This window comes from Bombina bombina, chromosome 1 (genome assembly GCF_027579735.1).
Source record: "Bombina bombina isolate aBomBom1 chromosome 1, aBomBom1.pri, whole genome shotgun sequence".
In the NCBI taxonomy this organism is placed as follows: Eukaryota; Metazoa; Chordata; class Amphibia; order Anura; family Bombinatoridae; genus Bombina; species Bombina bombina.
In genome coordinates, this window is record NC_069499.1 from 1,032,304,623 (window position 1) to 1,032,328,130 (window position 23,508).

General features: G+C 38.7%; 1 protein-coding gene across 1 annotated transcript in view; it reads right to left on the reverse strand.

Moving 5' to 3' along the window:
* Positions 1-20,270, reverse strand: part of LOC128664852 (WAP four-disulfide core domain protein 2-like) — a 62,667-nt gene extending 42,397 nt beyond the window's left edge. The window contains exon 1 of the mRNA XM_053719661.1: positions 20,157-20,270. Coding sequence (XP_053575636.1) covers positions 20,157-20,226 — 70 coding nt within the window. The 5' untranslated portion in view covers positions 20,227-20,270. The remainder of the gene's footprint in view (positions 1-20,156) is intronic.
* Positions 20,271-23,508: the final 3,238 nt, after the last annotated feature.

A 23,508-nucleotide genomic window follows, 5' to 3' on the forward strand; every position in this document is an offset into this window, starting at 1 on the left:
AGCAGGGACACACCTACACACTGCTGCCGACACACAGTTTTGAAAGCACTATACAGTATCTCACAAAAGTGAGTACACTACTCACATTTTTGTAAATATTTTGATATATTTTCATGTGCCAACACTGAAGAAATGACACTTTGCTACAATGTAAAATAGTGATTGTACAGCCTGTATAACAGTGTAAATTTGCTGTCCCCTCAAAATAACTCAACACACAGCCATTAATGTCTAAACCATCAACAACAAAAGTGGGTACACCCCTAAGTGGAAATGTCCAAATTGGGCCCAATTAGCCATTTTCCCTTCCCGGTGTCATGTGACTTGTTAGTGTTAAAAGGTCTCAGGTGTGAATGGGGAGCAGGTGTGTTAAATTTGGTGTTATCGCTCTCACACTCTCATACTGGTCATTGGAAGTTCAAAATGGCACCTCATGGCAAACAACTCTCTGAGTATCTGAAAAAAAAGAATTGTTGCTCTACATAAAGATGGCACAGGCTATACAAGGAATGCCAAGACCCTAAAACTGAGCTGCAGCACGGTGGGCAAGACCATACAGCGGTTTCACAGGACAAGTTCCACTCAGAACAGGCCTGAGTTCAGACAAAGCGACGGAGAGTACTGAACTGGCCAGCAATGAATCCAGATCTTAATCCCATAGAGCACCTGTGGAGAGATTTCAAAACAGCAGTTGGGAAAAGGAACCCTTCCAATCTGAGAGAGCCCGGGAGCAGTTGGTGAAAGAAGAGCGGTCCAAAATTCCAGTAGAGGCATAAGAAACTCAGTCATGGTTACAGGAAAAGATTGATTTCAGTTATTGTTTCCAAGGGGTGTGCTACCAAAAATTAAATTGAATGTGCCAATAATTTTGTCCAGTCCATTTTTGGAGTTTTGCGTGGAATTTGTCAGATTTGGCTTTTTTCTCTCCACTTTTTTATGTCATACCAATACAAACAAAATAAATAAACATGAGAATGCCTAAACATTTGTAATTGCAACAATTTTTTGGGCGAAGTGGTGCATTACATATATATATATATATATATATATATATATATATATATATATATATATATATATATATATACAGGGAGTGCAGAATTATTAGGCAAATGATTTTGACCACATCATCCTCTTTATGCATGTTGTCTTACTCCAAGCTGTATAGGCTCGAAAGCCTACAACCAATTAAGCATATTAGGTGATGTGCATCTCTGTAATGCGAAGGGGTGTGGTCTAATGACATCAACACCCTATATCAGGTGTGCATAATTATTAGGCAACTTCCTTTCCTTTGGCAAAATGGGTCAAAAGAAGGACTTGACAGGCTCAGAAAAGTCAAAAATAGTGAGATATCTTGCAGAGGGATGCAGCACTCTTAAAATTGCAAAGCTTCTGAAGCGTGATCATCGAACAATCAAGCGTTTCATTCAAAATAGTCAACAGGGTCGCAAGAAGCGTGTGGAAAAACCAAGGCGCACAATAACTGCCCATGAACTGAGAAAAGTCAAGCGTACAGCTGCCAAGATGCCACTTGCCACCAGTTTGGCCATATTTCAGAGCTGCAACATCACTGGAGTGCCCAAAAGCACAAGGTGTGCAATACTCAGAGACATGGCCAAGGTAAGAAAGGCTGAAAGACGACCACCACTGAACAAGACACACAAGCTGAAACGTCAAGACTGGGCCAAGAAATATCTCAAGACTGATTTTTCTAAGGTTTTATGGACTGATGAAATGAGAGTGAGTCTTGATGGGCCAGATGGATGGGCCCATGGCTGGATTGGTAAAGGGCAGAGTGCTCCAGTCCGACTCAGACGCCAGCAAGGTGGAGGTGGAGTACTGGTTTGGGCTGGTATCATCAAAGATGAGCTTGTGAGGCCTTTTCGGGTTGAGGATGGAGTCAAGCTCAACTCCCAGTCCTACTGCCAGTTTCTGGAAGACACCTTCTTCAAGCAGTGGTACAGGAAGAAGTCTGCATCCTTCAAGAAAAACATGATTTTCATGCAGGACAATGCTCCATCACATGCATCCAAGTACTCCACAGCGTGGCTGGCAAGAAAGGGTATAAAAGAAGAAAATCTAATGACATGGCCTCCTTGTTCACCTGATCTGAACCCCATTGAGAACCTGTGGTCCATCATCAAATGTGAGATTTACAAGGAGGGAAAACAGTACACCTCTCTGAACAGTGTCTGGGAGGCTGTGGTTGCTGCTGCACGCAATGTTGATGGTGAACAGATCAAAACACTGACAGAATCCATGGATGGCAGGCTTTTGAGTGTCCTTGCAAAGAAAGGTGGCTATATTGGTCACTGATTTGTTTTTGTTTTGTTTTTGAATGTCAGAAATGTATATTTGTGAATGTTGAGATGTTATATTGGTTTCACTGGTAAAAATAAATAATTGAAATGGGTATATATTTGTTTTTTGTTAAGTTGCCTAATAATTATGCACAGTAATAGTCACCTGCACACACAAATATCCCCCTAAAATAGCTATAACTAAAAACAAACTAAAAACTACTTCCAAAACTATTCAGCTTTGATATTAATGAGTTTTTTTGGGTTCATTGAGAACATGGTTGTTGTTCAATAATAAAATTAATCCTCAAAAATACAACTTGCCTAATAATTCTGCACTCCCTGTATATATATATATATATATATATATATATATATATATACAGTATCTCACAAAAGTGAGTACACCCCTCACATTGTTGTAAATATTTTATTATATCTTTTCATTTGACAACTCTGAAGAAATTACACTTTGCTACAATGTAAAGTAGTGAGTGTACAGCCTGTATAACAGTGTAAATTTGCTGTCCCCTCAAAATAACTCAACACACAGCCATTAATGTCTAAACCGTTGGCAACAAAAGTGAGTACACCCCTAAGTGGAAATGTCCAAATTGGGTCCATGTGACTCGTTAGTGTTTACAAGGTCTCAGGTGTGAATTGGGAGCAGGTGTTTTAAATTTAGTGTTATCGCTCTCACACTCTCTCATACTAGTCACTGGAAGTTCAACATGGCACTTCATGGCAAAGAACTCTCTGAGGAGCTGAAAAAAAGAATTGTTGCTCTACATAAAGATGGCCTAGGCTATAAGAAGATTGCCAAGACCCTGAAACTGAGCTGCAGCATAGTGGGCAAGACCATACAGCAGAAAATTAGGAATGAGCAACTAGCGCCTAGAATCGTTTACCTGCTACACTATAAACAGACCCTCTAATAAGGTCCTATATGAGTGGCACTAATCTTATACATAATCTTATACAAGACCATACAGCAGTTTCACAGGACAGGTTACACTCAGAACAGGCCTCGCCATGGTTGACCAAAGACGTTGAGTGCATGTGCTCAGCGTCATATCCAGAGGTTGTCTTTGGGAAATATACGTATGAGTGCTGCCAGCATTTCTGCAGAGGTTGAAGGGGTGGGGGGTCAGCCGCACACTGCATCATATTGGTCTGCATGGCTGTCGCCCAGAAGGAAGCCTCTTCTAAAGATGATGCACAAGAAAGCCTGCAAACAGTTTGCTGAAAACAAGCAGACTAAGGACATGGATTACTGGAACCATATTCTATGGTCCGATGAGACCAAGATAAACTTATTTGGTTCAGATGGTGTCAAGCGTGTGTGGTGGCAACCAGTATGGTGTACAAAGACAAGTGTGTCTTGCCTACAGTCAAGCATGGTGGTGGGAGTGTCATTGTCTGGGCCTGCATGAGTGCTGCCGGCACTGGGGAGCTACAGTTCATTGAGGGAACCATGAATGCCAACATGTACTGTGCCATACTGAAGCAGAGCATGATCCCCTCCCTTCAGAGACTGGGCCGCAGGGCAGTATTCCAACATGACAACGACCCCAAACACACCTGCAAGTTGACCACTGCCTTGCTAAAGAAGCTGAGGGTAAAGGTGATGGACTGTCCAAGCATATTTCCAGACTTAAACCCTTTTGAGCATCTGTGGGGCATCCTCAAACGGAAGATGGGGGATCGCAAGGTTTCTAACATCCACCAGCTCTGTGATGTCGTCATGGAGGAGTGGAAGAGGACTCCAGTGGCAACCTGTGAAGCTCTGATGAACTCCATGCCCAAGAGGGTTAAGGCAGTGCTGGAAAATAATGGTGGCCACACAAAATATTTACAAAAATGTTAGGGGTGTACTCAGTTTTGTGAGATACTGTGTGTGTGTGTATATATACAGTATCTCACAAAAGTGAGTACACCCCTCACATTTTTGTAAATATTTCACTATATCTTTTCATGTGACAACACTGAAGAAATGACACTTTGCTACAATGAAAAGTAGTGAGTGTACATCTCAGTCTCTGAAGGGAAGGGATCGTGCTCTGCTTTAGTATGTCACAGTACATGTTGACATTCATGGTTCCCTCAATGAACTGTAGCTCCCCAGTGCCGGCAGCACTCATGCAGGCCCAGACCATGACACTCCCCCCACCATGCTTGACTGTAGGCAAGACACACTTGTCTTTGTACCCCTCACCTGGTTGCCGCCACACATGCTTGACACTATCTGAACCAAATAAGTTTATCTTGGTCTCATCGGACCACAGGGCATGTTTCCAGTAATCCATGCCCTTAGTCTGCTTGTCTTCAACAAACTGCGGGCTTTTTTTAGCATCATCTTTAGAAGAGACTTCCTTCTGGGACGACAGCCATGCAGACCAATTTGATGCAGTGTGCGGCGTATGGTCTGAGCACTGACAGGCTGACCACCCCACCCCTTCAACCTCTGCAGCAATGCTGGCAGCACTCATATGTTTATTTCCCAAAGACAATCTCTGGATATAACGCTGAGCACATGCACTCAACTTCTTTGGTCGACCATGATGAGGCCTGTTCTGAGTGGAACCTGTCCTTGGAAACCGCTGTATGGTCTTGCCCACCGTGCTGCAGCTCAGTTTCAGGGTCTTGGCAATCTTCTTATTGCCTAGGCCATCTTTATTTAGAGCAACAATTCTTTTTTCAGATCCTCAGAGAGTTCTTTGCATGAGGTGCCATGTTGAACTTCCAGTGAACAGTATGAGAGAGTGTGAGAGTGATAACACTAAATTTAACACACCTGCTCCCCATTGACACCTGGGACCTTGTAACACTAACGAGTCACATGACACCGGGGAGGGAAAATGGCTAATTGGGCCAAATTTGGACATTTCCCCTTAGGGGTGTACTCACTTTTGTTGCCAACGGTTTAGACATTAATGGCTGTGTGTTGAGTTATTTTGAGAGGACAGCAAATTTACACCGTTATACAGGCTGTACACTCACTACTTTACATTGTAGGAAAGTGTTATTTCTTCAGTGTTGTCACATGAAAAGATGTAATAAAAGATTTGCAAAAATGTGAGGGGTGTACTTACTTTTGTGAGATAATGTGTATATATATATGTATATATTGCATACAGAGAGATAAGTTCTCTACAAAGAACGAACAGCAACTCAGTAGCTTGTTCTATGATGAGTTATCACCCAGGAGAAGCCTCTTTAACCCCTTAATGACTGGGGATGTGTATTATGTATCCCTAAGGGGAAAAGGAGCAACCAGATGTGGACTCCTTGCTCAGTATGCTTAGAGGAATATGGCTACACCTCAATGACAAGGCCCAATGAAGGAAGAAATGATCATCTGGGGTTGCTGTGTTTCTTGTTCAGTGTAGAGTTGCTTGGTATTCGGGCCCTGGACTGACTGTAATAGGTGGGATCAGACTCATATACTACAGAAAAGTTCTTCTCTGTGAAAAGTATTACTGGGCTAAATACAGTTTTTTCCACATTATTCATAACTTTAAAAGTATACATCATAAAACTTACATTTTCAGAATCAGCACACTCCAAATACAAACATATGCCAAAATTATCCAAATTGGTCCGGTGGTTCAAAAGATAGATCAGATTCCTTTGTGACCAAATGAAGCATGGCTTTTCTGCCCAAAACCAGTTCCACAGAGTCTTCTATCCTGGAGATAATTGGGAAGTAATCCAATTATCTCCAAGGACAAAGGCAAAACTCCATTGAACACATGGTAGCAAAAGACAATAAAATACATAAAAACATGCAACTGTGCAGCCACTGCACAAAACAGGCACATTCATATTATTATTATTCATTATTACTGAATGGCGCTCAGATCACACACATACAGTTCAATTGCCATGAAGTCTTTCACATAGTCTTTCGTTATACGAATGGGCTCCATGGCATAGCTATCTGGGGTATCACTGTTCAAATAGGGCAAGCACCGAACGACCCGGCCTTCGTTTCCCTGCAGGGTAAAATCAAGCGTTTCAACATGGGGCCATAGTCTAAAGACAGCAGGCGGGCAACCAGGCTCCTCCAATGCACAGTGGCGAGATTGGACTTGTCACATCTTTATTTGAAAAAGAAGGCATCTAAGCTAAGGAGCCAGCCAATTTTGGTTCAGACTCTGGACAGCACTTGTTTATTGGTGGGTGAATTTATCCACCAATCAGCAAGAACAACCCAGGTTCACCAAAAATGGGCCAGCTTCTAAACTTACATTCTTGCTTTTCAAATAAAGATACCAAGAGGATGAAGAAAATTTGATAATAGGAGTAAATTAGAAAGTTGCTTAAACTTGCATGCTCTATCTGAAACATGAAAGAAAAAAAATTGGGTTCAGTGTCCCTTTAAAGGAACAACTATACTCTATAGGAATGGTAGTTCTTTTAGCTAGAGTTGAGATAGCTACCTCAACTTTAGGCACAGTGCTCCATGAGTCCCAAATGGAATCAGCAACAGTTAACATTCTTTTAAAAACAGGGGAAGGGGAAAAAGGAACCCCTGGCCTATCCCATTCCTGAGCTATTATCTCAGACATCTTGTCTGGAACAGGAAAAACATCCTCAGAAGTTGGAGAATCATAAAGATAAAGGAGTGTTTTGCTCTATTAGTTAGAGGACTTCTTGGGATTGACAGCAACCGAAGGTTCAGAGTCATCCAAGGTAGCTAGAACCTCCTAAAGTAGTAACCGGAGGTGTTCAAGCTTAAATCTAAAACTAACCTCTTCAGATTCTGAAGATTTTTCCCCTAATGCGTCAGTCTGAGATTTCACCTTCAGAAGCAACTGAAGTATCCTCCTAATCAGATATTTGAGAAAGGTTGACCAAAGCAGATGTAGAGAGGTCAGAAACCTTACTAGTAGAAATATGTTTAAATTTCCTCTAAAAGCAGCTAAAACTGCAGACACTGCAGAAGTTATCTGTGCAGCAAAATCTTCTGGCAAATAAACACCTCGAGGAGGTTGAGAGGAACTGCAGGGCACTGTATGTGAAACTTCCATACCTTGGGATGTCTGAAGAGAAAGCAGAGGCATATCCTGAACAGCATTATCGAGAGACAATTGGCTCAGAAGGTAGTAATTTATCTTTAAATTTTAGAGTCTTAGCTAAGCATGAGGAACAAAATTGCATAGGTAAAACAATTTGGGCCTCTAAACACAATAAACATTTATCCAGAGAAACAGAGTCTTGGTCTGTGTCCATAGTTGGATGGATCCCAAAAATTTAAGAGAAAAACAACCGGTATGTCACTTTGAGAGATAACAACCATTATGGCACTTTAACAAAAAAAGGCAAATAATGCAGAAAAAATGTATGCAGATTAAATAAATAAATAACCCTAACACCTCTATACCTCAGCAAGCTGAGGACTCTTACCACACCGGATCGGAGTAGTGTTAGAATGCAGTCCACTACGTAGGATAAATTACCAACCCTGGCTTTCTATGAAGGGGTAGCAATAATGTTAGAAATAAAGCAAAGACAGCCTTGCCTCTTTCTAACTGCTAATAGCCACCATTACTCTTACTAAAGAGATTGACATGGACACAGCATAGCCCCTAATCCTTGCTTGCAGGGAAAAGTACCCATAAAAGGATTAATATCTTCAGACACCATCTTCGAATATCCTCCATTGACAATGGCAAAGAGAATGACTGGGGATTAAAGGTAAGGGAAGTTGCACTTAACAGCTTTGCTGGGGTGTTCTTTGCCTCCTCCTGTTGGCCAGGAGTTTAATATCCCACTAGTAATTGGAATGATGTCGTGGACTCTCCATGCCATAGGAAATAAATATTTTTTATTATTTAAAAAAGATAGATAATCCCTTTATTACCATTCCCCAGTTTTGCATAACCAACACAGTTATATTAATACACTTTTTACCTCTGGGATTACCTTGTATCTAAGCATCTTCTGACAGTCTCCTGATCATATGACTTTTTATTTATTATCTATAGACTTGCATTTAGTACTGTGTTGTGCTAAATCTTAAATAACTCCTCAGGCATGAAGACATTGTTATCTATATGGCCCATATGATCTAGCAGTCTCCTGTTGTGAAAAGCAAATAAAAAAGCATGTGATTTTAAGCTATCTATAGTGGGAACTACATGCTCAGTGTGCTTGGAGGAATACAGCTGCACCTCCACTGGTGAGGCTCATATAGGACAATTGTACGTCATGCCTGTAAAAATCCTTTGTTCAGAATAGAGTTGCCTGGTATTTTGGGGCTGGGCTGTCCTTATGGATGGGGTCAGACTGATATGCTACAGGAAAGCTCTTTTCTACGAAAGGCACATTCTGAGCTAATAGAGGCAGCACCATGGGTGGCTGTTGTCCCTTAGGGCAGACTATCGAGTGATGTCCATTCCCAGTTGAGCATCTCTTTCCAGTATTCTAATTATTTCCAATTTATATCTTCCTTTTGGTTTAGCTACAATTCCCAGAGTCTTCACATAGGTTCTGGGGCTCTTGACTGTTGTTAGGGAATATCTGTAGCTCCTTACTAGGACATTTAGGTTCAAGCTCCATCGTTACATTTGGCACACTGCTACAGTTTCTTCACAGTCATAGATAGCAAATCAATTTTCCAAAGAGTTCTTTGATTCCTTAAACCAAGGTTTAATTTCTGGGAGTTATATACTCAGTTTCCATGAGCCTATGTGAAGCTACATCATCTGTCTCATCCTTCAGTAGTGCAGTGTATGGAAGTAGTGGGTTTGATGGTGGCAGCTTCAGCATGCTCAAGCAGTGGAATGGTGACTACACACAACTGACACAAAAACCTGTTCTATAACGGGGCTGATATTCTGTACAAAAAATCAACACAATTGCTACACAAATCTAGTATAAACTGAACATACTTATTACATTTTTAAACAGTAAAAGTAAACAACTGTGAAAAATAAAGTGCTTGAAAATTAACTTATTAAATGGCTTCCCAAAACATAGAAAAATGGCATAAATCTCTTTTAAACTGCACACTGATATAAAATAAATTTAAGTCACTACTACAAAGCTAGACGCTACACGATTTCTTTAATACTCCCAGTTAAGTAGAAAAACATTATAGTGCAGAAAGCATAACATTTCAGCATGTTCTCCTGTAAAACGGCTTCTGTTTTTTTATATATTGCTGCCAATTCACTGAATAAAACGCTCACTTGGTAGACTAAGGGTTAAAAGTAAAGTAAAAAATATATATATATACTACCACTTGACAGGCAAAGAAAGCACACACTGGGATATCAGTGCTAAATTTATTTATTTGCTTTAAAATTTAATATGCTCATACATTTACTTCCCTGGTACTGAGGCGTGGACTATAAGTTTCTCCTATACTGCATAGCTTTCTACTCAAGGTTTGTGCATGAACTATCATTTTTTTATGTTTCTTTCTATGTCCATGAAAGGGGAAAATAAAATATTTAAATTAAAAAATCTTCAAATATAGCAGCTTTAGTGTAATGTTTTGCAAATGTGTAAAATTGCAGAATGCAACAAATAATGTTCTATTTGTGACAGCAATTAGCAAGCAGATTGATTTTATGTATTGCTGATCCCTATGAGCAAATCAAAAGTAATTTAGCTCTGTGTACTTCAGGGAAACTATGTAGCTTTAAGTGCCACTTAATGAACACATTTTCTATTTCACAAATTGTATATGTTTGTTTATGCAAGTCCATCTACAGGCGTGCCATTGGGGGTATAGTAGTTGGCAATGGAGCTCCCAGGAACACCTGGGCTTGGACTCTGTTATCAGTGCTATTTATTATTAGATGAATTGTGTCACTTTAAAACAACATAATTTCCTTGAAGTACACAGAGCTGAATTTCTTTAGATTTGCTCCATATTGGTAAGTTTCTGTCCGTTGATTATTTCAGAAATTCCAAATATCTGCCCTAATAATCGTCTGCTTCAATATATTGGTCTATCCCTACTTTCATTTACTAATTTTTCTCAACAGTTCTAGATTTTTAAAGATCTATAGTTACTCCAGATTTTTTGTTTTCCGGAAATGTCCCTAGATACTAACATGCTGGTGAGATTTCTCTAATAAAAACACTTTAAAGGGACAGACAAGTCCAAAATAAACTTTCATGATTCAGATAGGTCATGCAATTTTCTTTTATCACCAATTTTGCTTTGTTCTTTTGGTATTCTTAGTTGAAAGCTAAACCTAGGTAGGCTCATATGCTAATTTCTTAGACCTTGAAGGCTGCCTCTAATCTGAATGCATTTTGACAGTTTTTCAACACTAGAGGGCGTGATTTCATGTGTGTCATATAGATAACATTGAGCTCATGCACGTAAAGTTACCTAGGAGTCAGCACTAATTGGCAAAATGCAAGCCTTTCAAAAGAACTCAAATAAGGGGGCAGTTTGCAGAGGCTTAGATACAAGGTAATCACAGAGGTAAAACGTGTATTATTATAACTGTTGGTTATGCAAAACTGGGGAATGGTTAATAAAGGGATTATATTTCTATTTTTTTTCAAACAACAAAAATTCTGGTGTAGACTGTCCCTTTAAGACTGCTTTACAAGTGATTACCACTTTCTTGGTTTTATAGGACACATTAGCAACTGAGCTTTCCAGCCCAGCCGAACCACAATTCCAATTTGTCTCAGAAGATAGATATTTATTATAATCTGAGTGATGGTTGATGGAATAATGAATCCCTGAGTTATTTTTCTGGAGGCAAACATCATACATATTTTTGGGGGGGTGAGGAAAGGGGGAATGCTGAGGTTGGAAATAATAGATATGTAGCAGTTTTGTACTTTTTGGAAGGAAAAGCTTTATTTTATTCAGATTGATTTATTGTGTTCTTGTCTTGTCTTGTCTTTTTGAAACCAAGGGGAGGATGCTTCTGTGATTATATTATACTGAATAGTTATGCAGATTCTGAGCATTATTTGACAGAGATCGGATATCTGTGCTTTCCACCACTAATGGGCCTCCTTTTCCTTTTTGTCTAAGGAAACAAACATTTGCTGAAGTGTTAAGCTCTCTTTACATTTTAGTCAAGGAACTGCAAAAGGCAATATTTTTATTGCTTTATTGAAATGCACTGGAATTTGAATGCTGCAGGCTTTTTATTTTAAGATCAATTTACAATCAAAGTTATTTTTTTTTCTACTTTTGCTTTATTCTTTATGGTTGATCCACTTGCAATTCCTTTTCAGTTTTGGAATTTTATCCAGTTTGTACACAATACATTATTTCATTATTTTGTCTCTTTATTAAACATAGATGATGTTGGTTCCTATAGTTTTATTAAAAAGAATTTGGCTCTTCATAATGTATACATGGAACCTGATTTTCATACTAAACACACAGAGCATGGTCCCTCACCAAATTATTTTGGAATATATATATATATATATTTCTTTCCTAAGATATGGTGAGTCCATGGAATAATCAATTACTAGTGGAAATATCACTCCTGGCTAGCAGGGGGAGGCAAAGAGCACTACAGCAAAGCTACTATATATGTCACTTCCTTTACCCATAACCTCCAGTCATTCTCTTTGCCTGCGGTGCAAGGAAGAGGTGATGTTTTGGTGTCTAATCTACAATCAAGATTTTTTTATTTTAAAGCAGAGTAGGTTTGCTCTGAACTTTCTAAAGGGTCTAGCTTTATCCCATGTCAGTCTCTTCAGTAGGTCAGTAGTGGCTTTTAAGCAATTGGGAACTTGTGGGGTATAATCCTCACTGCATTTTCCCAAAGCATTTTGCTGCCCTATTTAGATAGCTTGAGTAAGTTTACTAAGCCTTTCTGTATTTCCACAGGTCCATTCGGGCAGTATAATTCCTTCTACTGATGCTGAAGTTGTGTCCTTCAGATTTAAGCTGGAACACCTCCACTTGTTACTTAAGGAGGTTTTGGCTACCTTGGATGACTCCAATACTACTATTGTTGTTAACCCTAAGAAGTCTAGTAAGCTGAACAAGTATTTTGATGTTCCCTCTGCGTTGGAGGTTTTTCCGGTTCCAGACCGTGCTTCTGAGAGTGGGAGAGACCTTGTATTCCTTTTACTCCATCTCCTATTATTAAAGAAAATGTATGTTCACTAAGGTCTTCAATGGCAGCATGCAGTGTATTGCTACTGTTACCAGCGCTGCAGCTTACTGGTTTGATGCTTTGTCTGATTCTGTTCAGACAGATACTCCTCTTGAGGAGATTCATGACAGGATTAAGGCTCTTAAGGTTAGCCAATTCCTTTATTTTGTTTGCTTCCTTACAGGTCATTAAACTGGGAGCAAAAATGTCTGGATTTACTGTTCAAGCTCGCAGAGCCCTTTGATTAAAATCCTGGTCTGCGGATGTTTCTTCTAAATCGAAGTTATTAGCTATTCCCTACAAGGGTAAGACGTTGTTTGGGCCTGGTTTGGCTGAATTTTTTTCAGATATCACAGGAGGAAAGGGATCTTTTCTTCATCAGGATAAGAAGAATAAGCAAAAAGGGCGTCAGAGTAATTTTAATTCCTTTCGTAACTTTAGAGGTAAACCCTCCACTTCATCTTCCAAGAAGGAAACTATCCAAGTCTTCCTGGAAGTCTCGTCAGTCTTGGAACAAGGGGAAACAGTCTAAGAAGTCTGCGGCTGACTCCAAGTCAGCATGAAGGGTCAGCCCCCGATCCAGGAATGGATCTAGTATGGGGCATGTTTTCTCAATTTGCTCAGGCTTGGATATGAGATGTCCCAGACCTGTGGGCCATGGAAATTGTATCTAAGGGGTATAAGATAGAATTCTAGATTTTTCCTCCCAGAGGTAGATTTCTTCTCTCAAGATTATCTGTAGACAAGATAAAGAGAGAGGGATTCTTAAATTGTATCAAGGATCTTTTTGCCTTGAGAGTTATAGTTCCAGAATTTATTCAAATCTGTTTGCGGTTTCCAAGAAAGAGGGGACTTTCAGCCCTATTTTAGACCTTAAGTGTTTAAACAAGTTCCTCAGTGTACCATCCTTCAAGATGGAGCCTGTATGTTCCATTCTTCCTTTGATTCAAGAGGGTCAGTTTATGACAACAAGTTTCTAAGGTTTGCTTTCTTAGACAATCATTTCCAGTTTGTGGCTCTTCCTTTCGACCTTGCCACAGCTCCCAAAATTTTCTCAAAGGTCCTGAAGGCTCTTTTGGCAGTGATCCGGTCTCTGGGCATTGGTGTTGCACCTTATCTGGATGACATTCTGGTTCAGGCGCCGTCTTTTCAACAAGCAAACTCTCATACAGAGATCTTGTTGTCTTTTCTTTGCTCCCACGGTTGGAAGGTAAATCTGGGAAAGAGTTCTCTAATTCCAGCCACAAGAGTAGTGTTTTTAGGGACCATAATAAACTCCCTACTAATGAAGGTATTTCTGACAGAGGTCAGAGAAAAAAAGATCTTCGACTCTTGTCTTGTCCTTCAGTCCTGTCCTCGGCCATCAGTGGCTATATGTATGGAGATAATTGGTCTGATGGTAGCTTCCATGAACATCATTCCGTTTGCTCGGTTCCATCTCAGACCTCTGCAGTTATGCATGTTAAGGCAATGAAAAGGGGACTATGTGGATCTGTCTCTGCAAATAGTTCTGGATCAGGTGACAAGGGACTGTCTTCTGTGGTGGTTGTCTCAGGATCACCTCTCCCAGGGAACTTGCTTTCGCAGACCTTCCTGGGTGATCATGACCACGGATGACTGTGTTCTAGGTTGGGAAGGCAATTTGGGGGTCATTGAAGACTGAGGGTCTTTGGACTCGGGAGAAATCAGTTCTCTCTATAAACATTCTAGAACTGAGAGCGATTTTCAATGCTCTACTGGCCTGGACTCAGCTAGCCTTAGCCCGGTTTATCAAATTCCAGTCGGACAACGTCACTTCGGTGGTGTACATCAAACACCAGGGGGAACTCAGAGTTCCGTGGCCATATCAGAGGTGTTACGGTAAATCCACTGGGGGGAGTCTCACAACTTGTCTTTCTGTCATCCACATCCAAGGAGTGAACAATTGGGAGGTGGATTTTCTGAGCCGACAGACCTTTCATCCGGGGGAGTGGGAACTCCATCCGGAAGTATTTTCCAGTTTAATCCTCAAATGGGGGAAGCTAGAACTGGATCTCATGGCTTCTTAGCATAATGCTAAGCTTCTGAGGTACTGCTCAAGGTCAAGGGATCCACAGGATTTCTTGATAGATGTTTGGGCGGTTCCTTGGAATTTCAGTCAAGCATACATATTTCCTCCTTTCGCTCTCCTGCCAAGAGTCATTGCTCAGATCAAGCAGGAGAGGGTGTTGGTGATTCTCATACCGCCGGCGTGGCCTCGCAGGATCTGGTATGCAGATCTAGTGGAAATGTCGTCTCTACCTCCATGGAGACTCCCTTTGAGGAAGGACCTTCTACTTCAGGGTCCTTTTCTTCAACCAAATCTTGTTTCTCTGAAGCTGACTGCTTGGAAATTGAACGCTTGATTTTTATCTAAGCGTGGGGTTTCAGAGTCGGTCATTGAGACCATGATTCAGGCTTTTGAGCCTGTGACAAGAAAGATATGTATTGGTGTGAATCCAGAGGCTACTCTTGGAGTAGAGTCAGGATTCCTAGGATTTTGTCTTTTCTCCAGCAGGGTCTGGAGAATCCTTTGTTAGCTAGTACTCTGAAAGGTTAGATTTCTGCGTTGTCTATTTTTTTGCATAAGCGTTTGGCGGATGTTCCAGACGTGCAATCTTTTTGTCAGGCTTTGGTTAGGATTAGGCCTGTGTTTAAGCCTGTTACTCCTCCCTAGAGTCTTAACCTTGTTCTTAGAGTTTTACAGTGGGCTCTGTTTGAACCTATGCATTCCTTAGATATCAAGATTTATCCTGGAAGGTTTTGTTTCTTGTTATTTCTTCTGCTCAGAGACTTTCGGAACTCTCGACTGCAGTTTGATTCTCCTTATCTTATTTTTCATTCTGATAAGGTGGTTTTATGTATTGAATTAGGTTTCCTACCTAAGGTTGTTTCAAACTAGAATATTTATCAGGAGATTGTGGTTCCTTCTTTGCGTCCTAATTCTTCTTCTCCTAAGGAGCGTTTATTGCACAACCTAGATGTTGTGCGTGCATTGAAGTTCTATCTTCATACGACTAAGGACTTTCGTCAGTCTTCTGCTTTGTTTGTTTGGTTTTCTGGGAAGTGCAAGGGTCAGAAAGCTACGGCTACTTCTCTTTGGCTAAGGAGTATTATTAGTTTGGCCTATGAGACTGCTGGACAGCAACCTCCTTAGAGAATCACTGCTCATTTTATGAGGGCTGTTTCTTCTTCCTGGGCATTTAAAAATTAAGCTTCTGTGGAACAGTTTTTCAAGGCTGCAATTTGGTCCTCTTTGCATACTTTTCAAAGTTTTATAAATTTGATACTTTTGCCTCAGCTGAGGCTTCTTTTGGGAGAAGGGTTCTTCAAGTGGTGGTGCCTTCTGTTTAGGTCTACCTGTCTTGTCCCTCCCTTATCATCGGTGTCCTCTAGCTTGGGTATTAGTTCCCACTAGTAATTGATGATTCCGTGGACTCACCATATCTTAGGAAAGAAAACATAATTTATGCTTACCTGATAAATTTATTTATTTCTGTATATGGTGAGTCCACGGCCCACCCTTTATTTAAGACAGTTATTTTTTCTAAAACCTCAGGCACCTCTGCACTTTTTTGTTATTTTCTTTTTCCCTGTTTCCTTCGGCTGAATGGCTGTAGGTTATGGGTAAGGGAAGTGACATATATAGCAGCTTTGCTGTAGTGCTCTTTCCCTCCCCCGGCTGGTCAGGAGTGATATTCCCACTAGTAATTGATGATTCCGTGGACTCAACATATCCATAAATAAATAAATTTATCAGGTAAACATTTATTATGTTATATATGAAATCTGACATTCCCAAAAAAAAAGCACACACCCTGGTCCCTACTCTATGGTTTATGACTTTGCAGAAACCTTTAGTAAGTACACATGGAACCTGATGTTTCTTTGGCCAGTGCACATTATGGTTACTCATTATGTATAAACTGAATCTTACTTACTCTAACCTCAGGTAGATTATGGTTCCTCACTTGTTTTCCATATGTTGTATACACAAAGAGAAGTACCTCATCTGCCTTCCATGCATTAAATACTCAGTAGGGTTCTTAACAGTACTTTTACACCAAGGACTAATTAGCTTTTATACCCTTGAGTTAATTCTTGTCCCTCATCTTGCATTCATGTACTTAGTCCACAAGGATGGTGCCGCAAACTATTTCTATTTACATTGTAATGGTCATTCACTTTGCCTCTACAGTTTAAACCCAGATGCTGGTCACTCCCTATGATCACGTCTTAGAGAATTATCTTTCACCTTATTTTTATACTCTTGCCTTCATATACTAACTCCACAGTGTGGCCATTTACTTTATATCTCTTTTATCACCCCAGAGTTATTCCCCTTTTTCTCCAAATTCTCAGCCCACTGGTTCCTCATATGGTCACAGTACACTGATGGGTATATTTATCATAGTGCGAGCGGACATGATACGATGTATCGTATCATGTCCGCTGCACATTGATAAATGCCGACAGCATACGCTTTATCATACAGAGCTTGATAAATCGTCCCCTGAGAATCTGATTCCTCACCTAGTTACTAAATTCCAGATCAAATAGTCTGTTCCCTCCACTAACTTATGTACTTTAGCCTAGAGAATGTGGTGCCTTATGTTTATACATTCAGCAAAGTTTTTTACATAATTTTTCATTTTCAGTCTACAGAATTCCCTGCCTGTTTTCCATATCTTCAGTCTATGAGTCTGTTCCCTCAGCTTGCTTATTTACATTTAATTGGTTTTCTTGCTCCTGACCCTTATCCAACAGTAGATTCCAAGTGGTGTGCCAAAGTTAACGTGCACAATATTGAAATATTGCGCCTGTGCTAACTTGCAAGCATATTACAAGTTGAAAGTAAACGTGAGTGCAAACTAAATTTGCGCTTGTTGGGTTAGCAATACTGAAGTCCTTGCGTAAAGGGTAAGGGCTAAATAAAAAGTTGCACTAAACACAACATAAATATATTAAAATAAACAGTTACACTTATATATACACTATCTAAAAAGTTGACAAGGGATTTGAAAGGAAAGGGCTATATTGAATATATACACTCAAAATACCTGAAAACATGAAAAATCATTCTTAATAAATTTTAATATTTACTAATGTATTTTAGTGTGTATGTACTGTAAATATTTTACATTCCAATGTTCTTCACATAGGGCATCATTTTTATGTATTTTTAAATAGCTATTCCTATTTGTATCTGTATATACCTATATATATTATGCAGTGTTGGGTTAACTCGTTTGCACACTCATTGAAGTCTATGGGGAGAAGTTAACACAGTTGCGATATCCAAAGTTCTCAAGTTAGAGCACATTGGCTTTTTACTTTGAACTTGTAATACATGCTAACCCACACACGTTAATAGTTTACATCTGACGGTGTTTGTGAGTGAGTGAAAGCACAAAATAGCCACTTGTAATCTGGCCTCTTGTGTGGCCTATATCAAATATAAGTGTATGTGAGCCTTACAATACTTCAGAGTGCATGGTTGCATTTTAAACAGTATTGGTTAAACACATTTTATTTATTTATTTTTTGCTCAAGACTTTTTTCTTTTGTCCAATAAATATATTTATATTAAGTACAAACTGTGCTTTCAGTGTTGCATTTCTTAAAGGGATATGTGGTCCTTTGTTTTAACATATTACTATGTTTATGTAATACTTTACCTAGTGCAGGGTAGGTTAATGATGTGATCGGCCTCACTTTCTAATCACACTAGTTTAAAAAAAACTGCAGCTCCGAATAGTGGACAGTGGAGCACTAATTGAGCGCTAATTTATTGCGTGCCTGTAAACTGACAAATGCGCCTGTTTACGGGTGCGTGATAAATAATCAGCCATTACAAGTGGCTGGTTATTGCTACCGCGAATTAGCAGTAGCAATTAGCGCTCAGAAAATTAACCAGAGATCAGATATTTAGGTTAATTTTCTAATTGTCCCCACAACTAACCCCAAATGTAAGAGACTTGCTACATTTAAAAAAAATAAAATTAACAACTGCACAATGCAGTTTTTAGTGGTTAAAAGTGGTGGGTGTGGGGTGTTCGCAATGTAAAGGCACTTTTCAGTGCCATTTTTTTCTGTCTATGGGGAACTGTGTGTTCCGCTTAAATACAGTATATATGTATATGCTTTTATACATACTGTATATATTTATGTGTATATACACATATAAATATAACATTTACTGCCTTACACTGCACAAAGTTCTCATGCTGTATCTCACGGTATGAAAACGAGGCTCCCATTGGAGCCTATGGAAGCGCGCTCCCATGAGCGCAATGCTTCCATGCAATGCGAACGTGAGGTAGCGTTTGCATTGCAGCTAACTTTTAATTCTAGCACACATTTGCATGCGCTGGTATTACTAAGTGGAGAGCAAATATCGCTTTCGGGAAACCGATATTTTGCACTCCACTTTTAATCTAGCCAAGTATCTATAGTTTTACAAGCCAAATTAAGTATTAATTTTTTTTTTAACAAAAAGAGCATCCTCTATGTTACATCATTCTGGACATAGTGCAGAATTATGTAACATGTTAAGCAACGTTTACTGTCCCTTTAAGTATTACTGCCACATGATATTTGCAGCAAATGGCCTCTACTGAGCATTAGCAGTAAACTGTGGCTATTACAGGTGTCTCCTTGCAACACTTCAAAGAAAAAGCTGCTCTTTTGCCTTCCTGTAGAGGCCACAGTCCCCAAATTAGGCTAAAACAGTAATAAAAGGCAAACCCTTTTAAAATGATGAATAATACATATTGCAATACTTTATATTAAGTATAACCCACTGCTTAGTGCTGTTTTATTACAGCAATGAAATGGCCCCCTATAGCATGAACAGATTTGCAGTTGTCTTGAGAATATAGGACCCGATGAGCTAAAGTTATAGGTTATCTAAGAAGTCTCTTCAGCACTGTGAGGTCCCTTATAGAATTTTACAAAGGCACATTTTAGTGTGTGCTGTTTATCTTGATATACTAAGTTCTGGATGTGAAAAAGAGACACACGCATTGCAATATAATGCTCAAAGAAAGCCCCCAAAGATTGCTTTCTATCCTGGCAAGTTTTTTTATCATCAAGTCCATAGTTTCATTTTTTATTCCATATAACCATAGCAAAGAGCCCAACTTCAACGCCCCAGCACCACAAAGTCTGAACTTTTTACAAATATATAACAGCCCAAATATGTCACCACTACTAAACATAGGCCTTGGTATAGTATTTAGTCCCTTTATAATCAGTGATTCTTCTGACTCCTGTTCACTTCTTTGTCCTTAAAGGGACACTCAGGTTAAATTGACTTTTCATGATTCAGATACAGCATGCAATTTTAAACAACTTTACAATTTACTTCCATTAAAAAAAAATGTGCACAGTCTTTTATATTTACAATTTTTGAGTCACCAGATCATACTGAGCATGTGCAAGAACTCAGACTATACGTATATGCATTTGTGATTGGCTGATTGCTATCACATGGTACAAGGGGAGTGGAAATATACATAACTTTAAAAAAATTTTGTTAAAAAATCTACTACTCATTTGAAGTTCAGACTAAGTGCTATTGCATTGTCTTGTTATCTTACATTTGTTGATTATGCAAATCTAATGTGTTGACTGGTCCTTTAAACATAATCTGAACGATTCTTTATACTATTTTATCACTCTCTCCCTTTCTTATCCTCATCTCTCATTTTATCAATGCACTTGCTTTTCTCACCTGTGGCTTGTGCTGTTGTCTTTAAACACAGGAGCAGGATAACAAATGTAAGGCACTTGTTTGTCTTCATGCTGCCTCCCTTGGTTTCCTCTGCCTACAGGAGTTGATGTGTCGTTTTATTAACGCCGGAAGAATAATACCGTCACCCCCTCCCACCTGTTCACAAAACGTTGTCATTGATATTCAGGTATGTACATTATGCCTAGAAGTGCTTCATCACGTAACAAATTATATGGGTGGGTGGTGGATTCATGAATTGTGATATAAATAAATTAATTCAGTCATGGACTTGTTTGTATTTTTCATACTGAGTCACAAATAGATTATTGCGCAGTAAAATAAAATATAGGAAATCATTTGCTGATCATGAAAATGTTATACCTAGATAATATATATTAAAAAAAAAGTTGAATACACGCAACTCATAATGTATGAATAATTAATATGATTTAAGTCAATCGAATGTTCAATTTTGTTCACTATACAGCCTCTAGCAGTAATACTTATGCTATAGACAGTAACAGAAGAAATGTTTTTTGAATATGCTTACTGAGGAAAATGATATTTAGTATGGGAAGGATTATAAATTAGGTTTAGCAATATATAAATAGCTTATAAATGACTTATCATAAGCATTGCAGAGCCATGCAAAAGATAGTTTTATGACAAAAGATTAAAAACCAACATAAAATGCTTTCAATGTTGCTAACAAACCAACATGCAATTTATATGAGGACAGATACAGATGAGAGGAAGAAAAGAAGATTTGCAAGTGTTAAACTAGGAAAAGCAAGTATAAAAACTTAAAGGACCAGTCAACACATTAGATTTGTATAATCAACAAATGCTAGATAACAAGACAATGCAATAGCACTTAGTCTGAACTTCAAATGAGTAGTAGATTTTTTTATAACAAATTTCAAAGTTATGTATATTTCCACTCACCTTGTACCATGTGATAGCAATCAGCCAATCACAAATGCATATACGTATAGTCTGTGAATTCTTGCACATGCTCAGTAGGATCTGGTGACACAAAAATTGTAAATATAAAAAAACTGTGCACATTTTTTTAATGGAAGTAAATTGGAAAGTTGTTTAAAATTACATACTGTATCTGAATCATGAAAATTTAAATTAACCTGAGTGTCCCTTTAAGGCGTAGGCGGAGCTGGAATTTAAAATATTGGAAATCATGAAGCAGTTACATAAAATGAGTATTAATGTCTGTGGGTGTATAGTAAAATATTGTTATGATATTGTCTTTGTGACGGGCTTCAGAGTTGAATAAAAGCAGTAAACAGATTATGACAGTGAGTTGTTAAGCGTGCCTAGAGTTGTGATTATACCTTCAACACGTTTTAACATAGTCTATTAAATACTGGGTGGTGAAGGCCTTGCAGTCAGGAAATTAGAGATAAATAAACCACATAAGATGTATTAGCTACTTGGTTTATGCAATTGTGTATATGGTATATGGGTCACTGTAGGCCTGCATTGTCATAAGTACCACTAATGGCAGACTACCTAAATTTTCAGCCAGTTGATCCAATTTAGCTTCTTCCTGCAGTTATATGATATTGGCATTACAAGTGTTTACTAAGCGGATTAAAACAGCTATTAGATGGATGAGTCAACTTTAATATTCTAATATTTGTGTAATGTTTATAAGGTCAGAGATAAAGCAAATGTTCTGCATTGTTTGGAAATTACAATAAAAAAAAATGTGGATGTTGTTGCCGTTTCATAACATTAATGCAAATCTGGTAATCACATTAATGCTCCAACCTCTGATTTGTGTGGTTGATTAAATACATCATTTAGTTTCGGTGAGCTGAATCCAATAGTGATATGTTGAAACTGGTGGGGCAAATTGTAAATTGATTCTTATTACTCTAAACATTTGTATCCCTGGTTTTATTATTAACTATATAGTTAAACAAAAGGTGCAATAAAGTAAACAGTAGTAAATATAAAAGAACCAAATCATAATGGAATAACAGTACTGTATATATTGATGTAACATTATACAAGCACATTGCAATAATCCTGAGAAGAAAACAAATAAAAAAAATCAACTGTACACCTTAGGGGCCTGAGGAAAGGACAGAAGTTAATTTGCCAGCCAACCTCAGTTTGCCTCATTTAATTACAGTTCACATTGCCACTCATGGAACACACATCTGACAACAAGCTTGTACATAATATCTGAAAATATGCTTCACACGTATCCATGTCTAATCAGCTGACCTACCAGAGAGTTCTGGAGAATGAGTTTAAATGTGATATTTGTAGTGTGAACAGTGATTTAACTGTGTTAAATCAGTGACTGAATATCACACAGCTATAATATCCTATTTAGAATCTAGACTTAAAGGGACACTGTACCCAAATTTTTTCTTTTGTAATTCAGAAAGAGCATGCAATTTTAAGCAACTTTGTAATTTACTCCTATTATCAATTTTTCTTCGTTCTCTTGCTATCATTATTTGAAAAAGAAGGCATCAAAGCTTTTTTTGTTTCAGTACTCTAAACAGCACTTTTTTATTGGTGGATGGATTTATCCACCAATCAGCAAGGACAAACCAGGTTGTTCACCAAAAATGGGCCGGCATCTAAACTTACATTCTTGCATTTCAAATAAAGATACCAAGAGAATGAAGAAAATTTGATAATAGGAGTAAATTAGAAAGTTGCTTAAAATTCCATGCTCAATCTGAATCACGAAAGAATTTTTTTGGGTACAGTGTCCCTTTAATAACTTAAAGGGGCAGTTCACCCAAAAGTGTTCTCACCTTTAAATTGTTCCCAATGATCATCAATTTTACCTGCTTCTGTGTATTAAATTGTTTATATTTAGCTTCTTTATCCTTTTTTCTGCATTTGAAATAGCTAATTTCGCCTGTGGTATCCCACCTATACTGAAAGTTTCTATAGTGGAGTATATGTAATTGACAAGCCTATGTAAACACATCCAGCAGAAGAAATTACACTCTCAGGGGGTACAGGATAGTTAAAGGAGCAGTATACTTACATACTAATGTTATATAATTCTGCAGATAGTGCAGAATTATATAACATTAGCTTAGTGGCAGATTTATACATTAAAGTATTGCAGAGGATTTTTATTTCAAAGTTTATTTTTCCAAAACACTGCTCCTTGCTCTACTGAGCGGGTCTGGTTTTTCCTCAGCGCATCACAGCAACACTATCTAGTCACAGAACGCCGGTGCGCCATTAAACTGAATTTAGCTCGCTCCCGCTCTGGTTTAGTAGCAGGAGCGAGCAACATTCAGTTTAATGGCAGGACCGGGCAAACATTCAGTTTAATGGCAGGACCGGGCACGCTGTG